The 14,272-nt window shown below is 40.3% G+C and overlaps 1 protein-coding gene across 1 annotated transcript in view; it reads left to right on the forward strand.

The window, feature by feature from the left end:
- The window catches only part of MSH3 (mutS homolog 3), a 234,120-nt gene that overhangs the window by 200,784 nt on the left and 19,064 nt on the right, over positions 1 to 14,272 (forward strand). The window contains exon 21 of the mRNA XM_011995562.1: positions 10,476 to 10,662. Within this exon, the coding sequence (XP_011850952.1) occupies positions 10,476 to 10,662 (187 nt within the window). The remainder of the gene's footprint in view (positions 1 to 10,475; positions 10,663 to 14,272) is intronic.

Here is a 14,272-nt window from a genome sequence, read left to right on the forward strand (position 1 = left end):
TGGGCATTTAGTGCTATAAATTTCCCTCTACACACTGCTTTAAATGTGTCCCAGAGATTCTGGTATGTTGTGTCTTTGTTCTCATTTGTTTCAAAGAACACTTTTATTTCTGCCTTCATTTCATTATTTATCCAGTAGTCATTCAGTATCAGGTTGATCAGTTTCCATGTAGTTGTGCAGTTTTGAGTGAGTTTCTTAATCCTGAGTTCTAATTCGTTTGCGCTGTGGTCTGAGAGACAGTTTGTTGTGATTTCTGTTCTTTTACATTTGCTGAGGAGTGTTTTACTTCCAATTATGTGGTCAATTTTAGAATAAGTTCCATGTGGTGCTGAGAAGAATGTATATTCTGTCGATGTGGGGTGTAGAGTTCTGTAGATGCCTATTAGGTCTGCTTGGTCCAGAGCTGAGTTCAAGTCCTGGATATCCTTGTTAACCTTCTGTCTCATTGATCCATCTAATATTGACAGTGGGGTGTTAAAGTCTCCCATTATTATTGTGTGGGAGTCTAAGTCTCTTTGTAGGTCTCAAAGGACTTGCTTTATGAATCTGGGTGCTCCTGTATTGGGTGTATATATATTTAGGATAGTTAGCTCTTCTTTTTGAATTGATCCCTTTACCATTATGTAGTGGCCTTCTTTGTCTCTTCTGATCTTTGTTGGTTTAAAGTCTGTTTTATCAGAGACTTAAGATTGCAACCCCTGTTTTTTTTTGTTTTCCATTTGCTGGGTAGATCTTCCTCCATCCCTTTATTTTGAGCCTGTGTGTGTGTCTGCACATGAGATGGGTCTCCTGAGTACAGCACACCAGTGGGTCTTGACTCTTTATCCAGTTTACCCGTCTGTGTGTTTTAATTGGGGCATTTAACCCATTTACATTTAAGGTTAATATTGTTATGTGTGAATTTGATCCTTTCATTTTGCTGTTAGCTGGTTATTTTGCCCATTAATTGATGCAGTTTCTTCATAGCATCAATTGTCTTTACAATGTGGCATGTTTTTGCAGTGGCTGGTACCGGTTTTTCCTTTCCACGTTTAGTGCTTCCTTCAGGAGCTCTTGTAAGGCAGACCTGGTGGTGACAGAATCTTTCAGCATTTGCTTGTCTGTAAAGGATTTTATTTCTCCCTCACATATGAAACTTAGTTTGGCTGGATATGAGATTCTTGGTTGAAAATACTTTTCTTTAATAATGTTGAATATTGGCCCCCACTCTCTTTTGGCATGTAGGGTTTCTGCCGAGAGATCCACTTTTAGTCTGATGGGATTCTCTTTGTGGGTAACCCAGCCTTTCTCTCTGACTGCCCTTAATATTTTTTCCTTCATTTCAACCTTGGTGAACCTGACAATTACGTGTCTTGGAGTTGCTCTTCTCGAGGAGCATCTTTGTGGCGTTTTTTGTATTTCCTGAATTTGAATGTTGGCCTGCTTTGCTAGGCTAGGGAAGTTCTCCTGGATAATATCCCGAGGAGTGTTTTCTAACTTAGTTCCATTCTCCCCATTGCTTTCTGGTACACCAGTCAAATTTATATTTGGTCTTTTCACATAGTCCCATATTTCTTGAAGGCATTGTTCATTTCTTTTCACTCTTTTTTCTCTAATCTTGTCTTCTTGCTTTATTTCATTAATTTGATCTTCAATCACTGATATCCTTTTTCCACTTGATCAAATCGGCTACTGAAGCTTGTGCAGGCATCATGAAGTTCTCGTACCGTGGTTTTCAGCTCCATCAGGTCATTTAAGGTATTCTCTACACTGTTTATTCTAGTTAGTCATTCCTCTAACCTTTTCTCACGATTTTAAGCTTCCTTGCAATGGGTTGGAACATGCTCCTTTGGCTCGGAGAAGTTTCTTATTACTGACCTTCTGAAGCCTACTTCTGTCAACTCGTCAAACTCATTCTCTGCCCAGTTTTGTTCCCTTGCTGGCAAGAAGCTGCAATCCTTTGGAGGGGAAGAGGCGCTTTGGTTTTTGGAATTTTCCACTTTTCTGCTGTGGTTTCTGCCTATCTTTGTGGTTTTATCTACCTTTGATCTTTGATGTTGGTGACCTACAGATGGGGTTTTGGTGTGGATGTCCTTTTTGTTGATACTGATGCTATTCCTTTCTGTTTGTTAGTTTTCCTTCTAACAGGCCCCTCAACTACAGGTCTGTTGGGCTTTGCTGGAGGTTCACTCCAGACCCTGCTTGCCTGGGTATCACCAGCAGAGGCTGCAGAACAGCAAATAATTGCTGTCTGATCCTTTTTCTGGAATTTTCGTCCCAGAGGGGCACCCACCTGTTTGAGGTGTCTGTTGGCCCCTTCTGCGAGTTGTCTCCCAGTGAGGCTATATGGGGGTTTGGGACGCACTTGAGGAGGCAGTCTGTCTGTTCTCCGAGCTCGAACACTGTGCTGAGAGAACCGCTGCTCTCTTCAGAGCTGTCAGAAAGGGATGTTTAAGTCTGCAGATGCTGTCTGCTGCTTTTTGTTCTGCTGTGCCCTGCCCCCAGAGGTGGAATCTAGAGAGGCAGTAGGCCTTGCTGAACTGCGGTGGGTTCTGCCCAATTCATGCTTACAGGCCACTTTGTTTACATTGTTAGCTACTCAAGCATCAGCAATGGAGGATGCCCCTCCCCCCATCAAGCTGCAGCATCACAGGTTGATCTCAGACTGTTGCGCTAGCAGTGAGCAAGGCTCTGTGGACGTGAGACCTGCCAAGCCAGGCACAGGAGGATATCTCCTGGTCTGCCAGTGGCTAAGACCATAGGAAAAACGTGGTATTTGGTTAGTAGTGTATCGTTTCTCCGGGTACAGTCTGTCATGGCTTCTCTTGACAAGGAAAAGGAAATCCCCTGTCCCCTTGCACGTTCCAGGTGAGGCAACACCCCACCCTGCTTCATCTCACCCTCCATGGGCTGTACCCACTGTCCAACCAGTCCCAGTGAGATGAACCAGGTACCTCAGTTGGAAATGCAGAAATCACCCATCTTCTGTGTCCATCTCGGTGGGAGCTGCAGACTGGAGCTGTTCCTATTTAGGCATCTTGGAAGTGACCCTCAATTTTTGGGGTTTTTTTTTTCTGAGACAGGTTCTCGCTCTGTTGCCCAAGTTGGAGTGCAATGGTGCAATCTCAGCTCATTGCAACCTCTACCTCGTGGGCTCAAGTGATTCTCCTGCCTCAGCCTCCTGAGTAGCTGGGATTACAGTCATGCACAACTATCCTTGCGTAATTTTTGTATTTTTAGTAGGTAAGGGGTTTTGCCATGTTGGCCAGGCTGGTCTCGTCTCGAACTCCTGACCTCAAGTGATCTGCCTACTTCAACCTCCCAAAGTGCTGAAATTATAGGTGTGAGCCACCACACCCGGCCAAAATTTTTTTTTTTTTTGAGTCTGTCTCTCAGTACTTTTTTCATCTAGGGCTCATAGTGGCAAATTTTTTTAGTTTACAAAGTCTCAATTTTTTTAGTTTTAGAAAGTCTCAAGCTTTATCTTCATATTTGCTTTGAAAGTTTAGATGAATATAAATATCCAGATTTTAAATTTAAAGAAATTGCTCCCATTATCTTCCAGTATTTCATTCAATGTATATAAAAAGTCAGTAAGAGTCTGATTCTCATTCCTTGCTTAATGATGAGTTTTTTCTTTCTCTGAGGTATTTAGAATTTTTAAAAATCCTTACTGTACAATTTTCAGCAGAATGTTTAGCTCTAAATCTTTTCTTACCAATCTTACTCAGCATTTTGCGAAACCTTCCCATATGAAGATGCATGTCTTATTTCAACATCGGGGCATTTTCTTAAGTTATTTCGTTTCATTATCTTTGTTGTTTGTATCTTTTGCACTTTCTATTTGAGCAGCTTTCAACTATCAGGACATGGCCTCCATGTTTTAAATCTGTTTGTGTGTACTTTACATTTCTTGGTCTTTCTCTTTCTCTTTACTGTTCTCAGATTTCTTTGAATTTATCTTCCCAGTTTAAAAACTTGGTCTAGGGCAAGGCACAGTGGCTCACGTCTGTAATCCAAGTGTTTTAAGAGGCTGAGGCCTGTGGATCACTTGAGCACAGGTGTTGAGACCAGCGTGGGCAACATGGTGGAATTCCATCTCTACTAAAGATACAAAAGATAAAAAATTAGCCAGGTATGCCTGTAGTCCCAGCTTCCCAGGAGGCTGAGGTGGGAGGATCATCTGAGCACAGGAAGGTTGAGGCTGCAGTGAGCTGTGTTCATGCCACTGTACTGCAGCCTGGGCAACAGAGTTAGGACCTTTCTCAAATAAACAATAATAAAATAAAAGCTTGGTCCTGTACAGCATGTAATTTTAATTTTACCCATACAGTAAATTTTTTCAGTGATCATATTTTTAATTTTCAAGATTTCTTGTTCTCCAGTTGTTTATTTCTTCATAGACTGTTCTTAAGTCTGTAATATTCGTAATCTCCCTGAGGATACCAAATCGAAATTTTGCTTGTTTTAATTCTTTCCAGTTGTATTAGTCCATTTTCACACTGCTGATAAAGACATACCCGAGACTGGGCAATTTACAAAAGAAAGAAGTTTATTGGACTTACAGTTCCACATGGCTGGGAAGGCCTCACAATCATGGCAGAAGGCAAGGGAGAGCAAGTCACATCTTATGTGGATGGCAGCAGGTAAAGATGTTGTACAGGGAAACTCTCATTTTTAAAATTATCAGATCTCATGAGACCCATTCACTGTCATGAGAATAGCACAGGAAAGACCTGCCCCCATAATTCAGTCATTTCCCACTGGGTCCCTCCCACAGCACATGGGAATTATGGGATCTACAAGATGAGATTTGTGTGGGGACACAGAGCCAAACCATATTATTCCACCCCTGGCCCCTCCTAAATCTCATATCTTCACATTCAGAGCCAATCATGCCTTCACACAGTCCCCCACGGTCTTAACTCATTTCAGCATTAACTCAAAATTCCACAGTCCAAAGTCTCATCCAAGACAAGGCAAGTCCCTTCTGCCTATGAGCCTGGAAAATCAAAAGCAAGTTAGGGCTGGGCGTGGTTTTCATGCCTGTAACCCCAGCACTTTGGGAGGCCGAGGTGGGCAGATCATGAGGTCAGGAGATTGAGACCATCCTGGCTAACATGGTGAAACCCCGTCTCTACTAAAAATGCAAAAAATTATCCGGGCGTGGTGGTGGGCACCTGTAGTCCCAGCTACTCGGGAGGCTGAGGCAGGAGAATGGCGTGAACCTGGGAGGCGGAACTTGCAATGAGCCGAGATCATGCCACTGCACTGCAGCCTGGGCGACAAAGCAAGACTCCATCTCAAAAAAAAAAAAAAAAGTTAGTTACTTCCTAAATACAGTAGGGGTACAGGCATTGGGTAAATACAGCCATTCGAAATGGAAGAAATTGGCCAAAGCAAAAGGGCTACAGGCCCTATGCAAGTCCAAAGTCCAGCGGAGCAGTCAAATCTTAAAGCTCCAGAATGGTATCTTTTGACTCTGTATCTCACATCCAGGTTACACTGATGCAAGAGGTTGCTTCCCATGATCTTGGGCAACTCCTCCCCTGTGCTTTGCATGGTACAGCCTACCTCCCGGCTGCTTTCACAGGCTGGCATTGAGTGTCTGCAGCATTTCCAGGCATACGGTGCAAGCTCTAGGTAGATATACCATTCTGGGGTCTGGAGGACTATGGCCCTCTTCTCACAGCTCCACTAGGTGGTGCCCCAGTATGGACTCTGTGTGGGGGCTTTGACCCCACATTTCCCTTCTGTACTGCCCTTGCAGAGGTTCTCCATGAGAGCCCTACCCTGTAGCAAACTTCTGCCTGGACGTCCAGGCATTTCCATGTATCTCTGAAATCTAAGCAGAGGTTCCCAAACCTTTTTCTTGACTTCTGTGTACCTGCAGGCTCAATACCACATGGAAGCTGCCAAGGCTTGGGGCTTGCACCCTCTGAAGCCACAACCTGAGCTGTACCTTGTCCCCTTTTAGCCATGACTAGAGCTGCTGGGGATGCAGAGCACCAAGTCCCTAGACTGCACATAGCGAGGGGCCACAGGCCCTGCCCATGAAACCACTTTTTCCTCCTTGGCCTCCCAGGGTGTGATGGGAGGGGCTGCCATGAAGACCTCTGACATTCCTGGAGACATTTTCCCCATTGTCTTGGGGATTAACATTCAGCTCCTTGTTTTTTTATGCAAATTTCTGCATAAATTTCTGCAGCTGGCTTGAATTTCTCCTCAGAAAATGGGATTTTCTTTTCTATCACAATGTCAGGCTAAAATTTTCCAAACATTTATGCTCTGTTTCCCTTATAAAACTGAATGCCTTTAACAGCACCCAAGTCACCTCTTGAATTCTTTTCTGCTTAGAAATTTCTTCTGCCAGATCATCCTCTGCCTAAATCATCTCTCTCAAGTTCAAAGTTCCACAAATCTCTAGGGTGGGGCGCAATGCTGCCAGTTCCTTTGCTAAAGCAAAGCAAGAGTCACCTTTTCTCAAGTTCCCAACAAGTTCCTCATTTCCACCTGAGACCACCTCAGCCTGGACCTTACTGTTCATATCACTATCAGCATTTTTGTCAAAGTCATTCAACATGTCTCTAGGAAGTTCCAGACTTTCTCACATTTTCCTTTCTTCTGAGCCCTCCAAACTCTTCCAACCTCTGCCTATTTCCCAGTTCCAAAGTTGCTTCCACTTTTTCAAGTATCTTTCCAGCAACACCCCACTCCTGGTACCAATTTACTGTATTAGTCCATTTTCACACTGCTGATAATGACATACCCAAGACTGGGCAATTTACAAAAGAAAGAGGTTTACTGGACTTACAGCTCCACATGGCTAGGGAGGCCTCACAATCATGGCAGAAGGCAAGGAGGAGCAAGTCACATCTTATGTGGATGGTAGCAGGCAAAGAGAGAGATTGTGCAGGGAAACTCACGTTTTTAAAACCATCAGATTTCATGAGACCCATTCACTATCATGAGAACAGCACAGGAAAGACCCACCCCCATAATTCAGTCATCTCCCACCACATCCCTCCCACAACATGTAGGAATTATGGGAGCTACAAGACAAGATTTGGCTGGGGACACAGAACCAAATCATATCACCAGTGAATTGTATTTTTATCCACTTCCTCTGTGTTACTTGTTCTTTTGGTTTTCTCAGTCTTCTCTTTCATACTGTCATTTTTCCTCATGTGTCCTCAAATTTTTATTTAATGTGGATGCTACTCATATATCTGCCTGGAACATTACTTGAGTTATTATAATAGCAAGGATGAATTTCCAGTAGCTCAATAGGTCTCTTTTCCTAGTAGACCCCTCCACTGAAGTTAAAAAATTTCTGGTGACCTGATTTGTAACATTCACTATGTTATTAATATAACCATTTTCCAATGCCAAAAATTCTAACATACTAGTTTTATTGGTTGCATAGTTTTTCATCATAGTACTGTTTACTCTTTCTCTTATTATTGGATATTTGATTTTTTCCAACTTTTCATTAAATAACATCAAGAACAGATTTGTACATGTATTTCTTCATGTATCTCTGATAGTTTTCATAATGTTAATTCCTAGAGTGAAATTTATAGGTCATGAAAGACTTCTAATAGACATTGCTAAATTGTCTTTTGAAGATTGTAACAAGTCTCAGTCTCACATAAAAATACCCTTTCCCCCCAACACTCTTGATAATGGCAGATAATAACGTTCTTTTAAATCTCTGCTAACTTAGCATATACATATTACTATATATATATTGAATATGAATATTTTCCTGTTGAATTTACATATTTGGGCATTTTCATAAGTTTGTTTCTTTTGTGAATTGACTCTTTATGTCCTTTGCCTGTTTTTCTGTTCACCATTTTGTTCTGCTTTGTCAGACTTTATTTTGGGAATGTTAAGTGTTTGTTATAATTACTGTAAGTTTTTTCTCAGTTTGTGGTTTGCCTTTAACTTTTTTATGTGTCTTTTACTAAATACGTGTTTTGATGCTGTATATGTAAAACCACCCACTCACCTGTCCAGAGATTAAATTTCATCTATGTAGCTTGGTATGTTTATGATTTCTAGTTTTGCATTAAACTTTTCAATCCATGTACATTTATTTTGGAATATGGCTTATATAGGGACACATCTTTGTTTTTTCAGAAATAACTAATTAGCTAGCATCTTTTTCCTTGACTGGTAGTTCATCCTTTCCCCATTAATTTGAAATCTCACCTTTGTCATATACTAAACGTTTTATATAATATGTGTGTGTATCTGCCTATTAATCTTATGTGCCTGCCCAGGCACATCTTACAATTCTTGATGTTTCTAACAAGACCACTCTGTTACTTTACTGTTTTAGAAAGCACTTAAGTGTAATACTTAATCTACTGTATTAAAACTGTATACAACACCCAGGCATGATGGCTTATGCCTGTAATCTCAGCACTTTGGGAGGCTGAGGTGGGAGGATCATTTTAATCCAGGAGTTTAAGACCAGCCCAGACAATATAGTGAGACCTTGACTCTACAAAAAATTTAAAAATTAGCTGAGTGTTGTGGCATGCGCCGGTGGTCCCAGATATTCAGGAGTCTGAGGTGGGCACTCGCTTGAGCCTGGGAGGTCAAGTCTTCAGTGAGCTGTTGTCATACCACTGCACTCCAGCCTGGGTGACAGACCAAGATCCTGTCTCAAACAAACAAACAAAAAACTGTATCCAGTGCTAGTGTATTTCTAAAACTCCTGATTTCTAAAAATTAATGACCCCCCAAAATATTTCCCTCATCAGAATGTTCTGTTATCAGCCAAAGATTTCTTTTTGTCAGCTCACAACCTGCCAGAATAAAGGCAACAGTGGTAGACAGGGTGAACCGTTGTGATTCTGAAGCATTCTAAGTGGTTTCAGAGATATGAAAATTTCATCATCTTGTTTTGTGTTAGGGGAAAAGGAAATATTGGTAAAGTAAACATTGAAAATTGAGGTAAATACCAGTATTTGAACTTTGAAAAAGTAGCCAGAATGTTCCTAAGGTGGCAGCATTTCAGAAATTATACAATTTCTCAATGCTGCTGGTTACTGGAACAGTTCTAAGGCTCTGCCCATGTCTGGACATCACATTCCATCTTCCTTGTCCTTATAGGGCTTCAGCCACACAGCTGGTTAAGGTACAGTTTGACCATGGATTTCTCAAGAAATGAAAAGTACATTATGGTGCTGTAGGTCAGATGTGAAGTATGTGTCCTATTTTGTGAACTATTGTAGCAAAACTAAATCAATGAAGGGATTTTGCTGAGAAAGTGGTTACCAGCATTCACAGAGCTGGCTACTGGGTGAAAAACCTGAATTCTAAGTTTTGCAATTAACTGCATGACACTGAGTATTACCTAATGATTCCTTTTGTTTTTTTCAGTTGCTTTTGCGTTATATAGGTGTTTTCCCAAATGTGTTCTGGAAGACATTGTTGCTGCAAGGTGCTCTGGAAGACATTTCAGGGACCATAGCTAAATCAGTTAAAGAAAAGCTGTGTACTAGATCCTTCTCTAAGAAATGCATTGGCTGGGCACGGTGGCTCATGCCTGTAATCCTAGCACTTAGGGAGGCCAAGGCAGGCAGATCACTTGAGGTTGGGAGTACAAGATCAGCCTAGCCAAAATGGTGAAACCCCACCTCTACTAAAAATACAAAAAAAAATTAGCCAGGCTTGGTGGCGCATGCCTGTAGTCCCAGTTACTTGGGAGGCTGAGGCTGTAGGATCACTTGAGCCCAGGAGGCAGAGGTTGTAGTGAGCCGAGAGCATGCCACTGCACTCCAGCCTGGGTAATGAGAGTGAAACCCTGTCTCAAAAAAAAAAAAAAAAAAGAAAGAAATGCACAATATGTAGTCCCATACTAAAGGCTCTAAAAAGTCTTACAGAAAAGAAATTTAAATCTTTTGGGCCTATTTCTTGACATCTGTAGGAACCGTTTCATAAATCCACTTCAGGAAGCTGTATTAGCTGCTGTGCAAGGTATCAAACATCTATAATTCTAGTTCCAGTAAAAAGTTGTATATAAATAAGTTACTTTTTATGTAGTACTTTAATTTGTAATATCAGTATGGAATCTTCTTAAGGAAACACTGAAAAAATCCTTTAATTGTACAAGATCTTTGTACAGTATCATGGATTTTTAAACACAGAAACACAGAGAAGCATTGTTTTATCCTGTGAATACCAAAACTTTGATTTGGAATTATTGGTGAGAAAAAAGCAGGATCAAACATTTCCCTACTTTTTAGGAGTTCTGTGCAATACCTCAAATTCTGTCCAGAATATTCCTACAAAGTACAATGTGATGTTAGACACTGTTTACATCCAACATGTTTTCTTTTGTTTAATGTAATTTGAGCTATTATTGGCTCAAAATATATAGATTCTTAGTGATCTTTTATATTTATTGTTCATAAAATAATGTTTGGCTTCCTAATAAGAAAGTTAAGAGGAAAATCAAGGTGTTTTCCTCTTGCTTGTAGGATGGGTGCCGCAGACAATATATATAAAGGACGGAGTACATTTATGGAAGAACTGACTGACACAGCAGAAATAATCAGAAAAGCAACATCACAGTCCTTGGTTATCTTGGATGAATTGGGAAGAGGGACGAGCACCCATGATGGAATTGCCATTGCCTATGCTACACTTGAGTATTTCATCAGAGATGTAAGTATCCGGTAAACTGTATTTAAAAAGAAATTAATTTTTAAATTATTATTTTTAAATGAAAGTTATAATTGTACTATATGGGGTACAGTGTGATGTTTTCAAATATATAAACAATGTGGAGTGATTAAGTAACATATTCTTCACCTCATTTAGATATCATTTTTTGTGGTGAGACATTTGAAATTTATTCTCTTAGTTATTTTGAAATATATATTATTACTGCTGTAGTCATAATACCATTATGCAATCCCTGCATACCCTTGTGTACATGGATGATACATATTATACACATTATTTTCCTGATCTCAGTCTGCAAATACTCAGAATTCTCTTTTTTATAACTGACCGCAGCCTTGCAAATGATCACTAGAATGCTACACACTGAATTCAGACAGATTGACCCTAAATAATATTTGTAGTTTTTTGATACATGTTCCTTTTTCTTGCTGACTCAACATAAATCTGGTTGTATGAAAAAGGCCTCCCTGGCAGTATTTTCACTCAGAATTGTATCTTATTATCCTTGGTGAACCCTAAATCAAGAACAGGTATCATCCATCTACAGCCAAATTCCTCGAGGGACAAACAAGGAAATACTGCCATTTCTACTTCGTGAAATCCTTTTATTTTACCAACATCCTGAAAGATCTCATTGTGAGATCTTTGATCTCATCTCATTGTGTTTCTGTATGATTTGGTAACATCATTCCTTCACAGCATGTCTCCTTTTTTCAGGGTGCATTTCTAAGCTTCAGTGTGAAATTTTGTTTGTGTCAAACTTTCCATCCCTATCATTTCCGTCTAACTGTCCCCCTTAGTTTACTTTCTCTATCTTGTTCATTTTGGTCTCTGCTTTTCACATCTCTCCCTCATGGAACCTGCCCTTAGGCCTTTCCCTTCTCTGGTCTTTCTTTTCTGTTTTTTCCCCCCATTTTCTTGCTCCTTTGTCATTGTGTCTTCCCTTGTTTTCATTTCTTTCTCTCTTCTATTTAAGGAAGAGATTGGCTATTTAAGCCAATAAAATCATACTTTTAATATTTCTTTTCAAAAAGCAACACAAGGCCGGGCATGGTGGCTCACGCCTGTAATCCCAGCACTTTGGGAGGCCGAGGCGGGCGGATCACAAGATCAGAAGATCGAGACCATCCTGGCTAACACAGTGAAACCCCCCCGTCTCTACTAAAAACACAAAAAAAATAGCCGGCCGTGGTGGCAGGTGCCTGTAGTCCCAGCTACTTGGGAGGCTGAGGCAGGAGAATGACGTGAACCCGGGAGGCGTTGCTTGCAGTGAGCCGAGATCGTGCCACTGCACTCCAACCTGGGTGACAGAGCAAGACTCCGTCTCAGAAGAAAAAAAAAAAGCAACACAAAAATAAAATTTCTTTTTCTTTAACCTTTTGTTGCCCTTGGTATTTTGGGGTTTAGTTTTGTTCTTAAAGCTTAATTTCCATTTGATTTTTTTCCAGAAGATAGTTTTTTTTCAGTCTTTAGAGACTCAGCTCCATGCATGGGCTTTGATGGAGATCATGGGGCAGCATGCTCCGATCTAAATTGGAGTGGAGTTGTTTGGTCCCCTAGGCTTCTTGAGAATGATTCCTGACTACCTTGCTGTGAGTGGCAGACCTTGTGCAGTAATACAGTTTCACACACTCCTTGGGAAGCACAGAGACATCAACAACGCTCAATTTGGAAATGTCCCTGACAGCTGCACCTTCTACCATATTTCAAATGACAAACGTCTTAATGGTCTTGTCCTTAGGTTTGCATCCAACACAGTTTGTGCAGCAAATAGGTTGCACCTAGCTATGGCCCTTTTTGGCACAACCATTGTTGTTCTTCCTCCTTCTCTTCTTTCTCCTCCTCCTCCTCCTTTTTTTTTTTTTTTTTTTGAAACGAGTTCACTTTGTCACTCAGGCTGCAGTGCAGCGGCATGATCATGGCTTACTGCAGCCTCAAACTATCTGGGCCCAGGTGATCCTTCCACTTCGGCCTCCCGAGTAGCTGGGACTACAGACACACACCAACCATACCCAGCTAATTTTTGTATTCTTTTAGAGACGGAGTTTCACCATGTTGCCCAAGCTAGTCTTGAACTCTTGGGCTCCAGTGATCCACCTGCCTTGGCTTCCCAAACTTCTGGAATTATAGGCATGAGTTACCGTGCCCAGCCTCCCTTCTTTTCTTTGTTATTTTGGCAGTGAAGACCCAAGAGAGACTCAGGTTTTGTTTAAACATTTATTTAGATTACATAGGTAATTAAGACATTTTGTTTTTTTAAAGGAATTTTTTGTTTTGCTTTAAAAAATTTATTTGCAAAAAGATGTAACTCAGAAACTTTAATCATTTTAGAAACTACATAGGAAAGCAATTGACTTTTGTATATTAACCTTGTATCCTGCAACCTTGCTATAATCACTTACTAATGCCAGTCTGTGTGTATGTTTGTCAATTCTTTTGAATTTCCTACATAGGCAGTCATGTCAGCTACAGACAGACAGTTTCGCTTCTTTCTTCCCCATCTATTTTTTTTTTTCTTGTCTTACTGCACTAACTAGGACTTTCAGTACAGTGTTGAAAAAGTAGTAAGAAAGGATATCCTTGCCTTGTTTCTGATCTTAGTGGGAAAGCTTTTTAAGTTTCTCACCATTAAGTATGATGTTAGCTAGAGGTTGTTTGTGGCTATTCCTTATCAAATTGAAGAAGTTCTCCTCTATTCCTAGTTTACTGAGAGTTTTTTTAATCATGAATGGGTGTTAGATTTTGTCAAATACTTTCTGTGCATCTATTGATATGATCATGTGATTTTTCTTCTTTAGCCTGTTGATGTGATGGATGACGTTAACTGGTGTTCAAATGTTGAATGAGTCTTTCACACTTGGGATGAGTCCTACCTGGTTATGGTCTGTTTTTCTTTTTATACATTGGATTCATTTTGCTGATATTTTATTGAGGATTTTTGCATCTATGTTTATGAGATACTGGTTTGTAGTTTTCTTATAATGTCTTTGTCTGGTTTTGGTATTAAGGTAATGCTGGCCTCATAGAATGAGTTAGAAAGTATTTACTCCACTCCTGTCCTCTGAAAAAGACTGTAGAGAATTGGTAAAATATCTTCCTTAAATGTTTGGTGGAGTTCACCAGTGACGCCACTGGGGCCTTTGATTTTTGTTTTGGAAGGCCATTGACTCAAGTTCTTCAATAGATATAGACCTATTCAGATTTTCTGTTTTTTCTTGTGTGAGTTTTGGCTGATTGTGTCAGCCAATTTTAAGGAATTGTTTTTCAAGAAATTTTCACCAAGGTTGCCAAATTTGTGGACATAGAGTTGGTAATAGTATTCCCTTATTACCCTTTTATTTGTCCATGGTATCCGTAGTGTTGTCCTTCTCGTTTCTGATATTAGCCATTTGTATCTTTTCTCTTTTGTTCTTAGTTAGCTTGGCTAGAAGCTTATCAGTTGTCTTTTCAAAAAACCAGCTTTTGGTTCTATTGATTATTTTCCCCATTGCTTTCTTGTTTTAATTTCATTGATTTCTGCTCTAATTTTTATTATCTCTTTTCTTTTGCTTATTTTTGCTCTTCTCTTTCTGGTGTCCTAAGATGGAAG

The sequence above is a fragment of the Mandrillus leucophaeus genome, unplaced genomic scaffold (genome assembly GCF_000951045.1).
Source record: "Mandrillus leucophaeus isolate KB7577 unplaced genomic scaffold, Mleu.le_1.0 Scaffold491, whole genome shotgun sequence".
NCBI lineage: Eukaryota > Metazoa > Chordata > Mammalia > Primates > Cercopithecidae > Mandrillus > Mandrillus leucophaeus.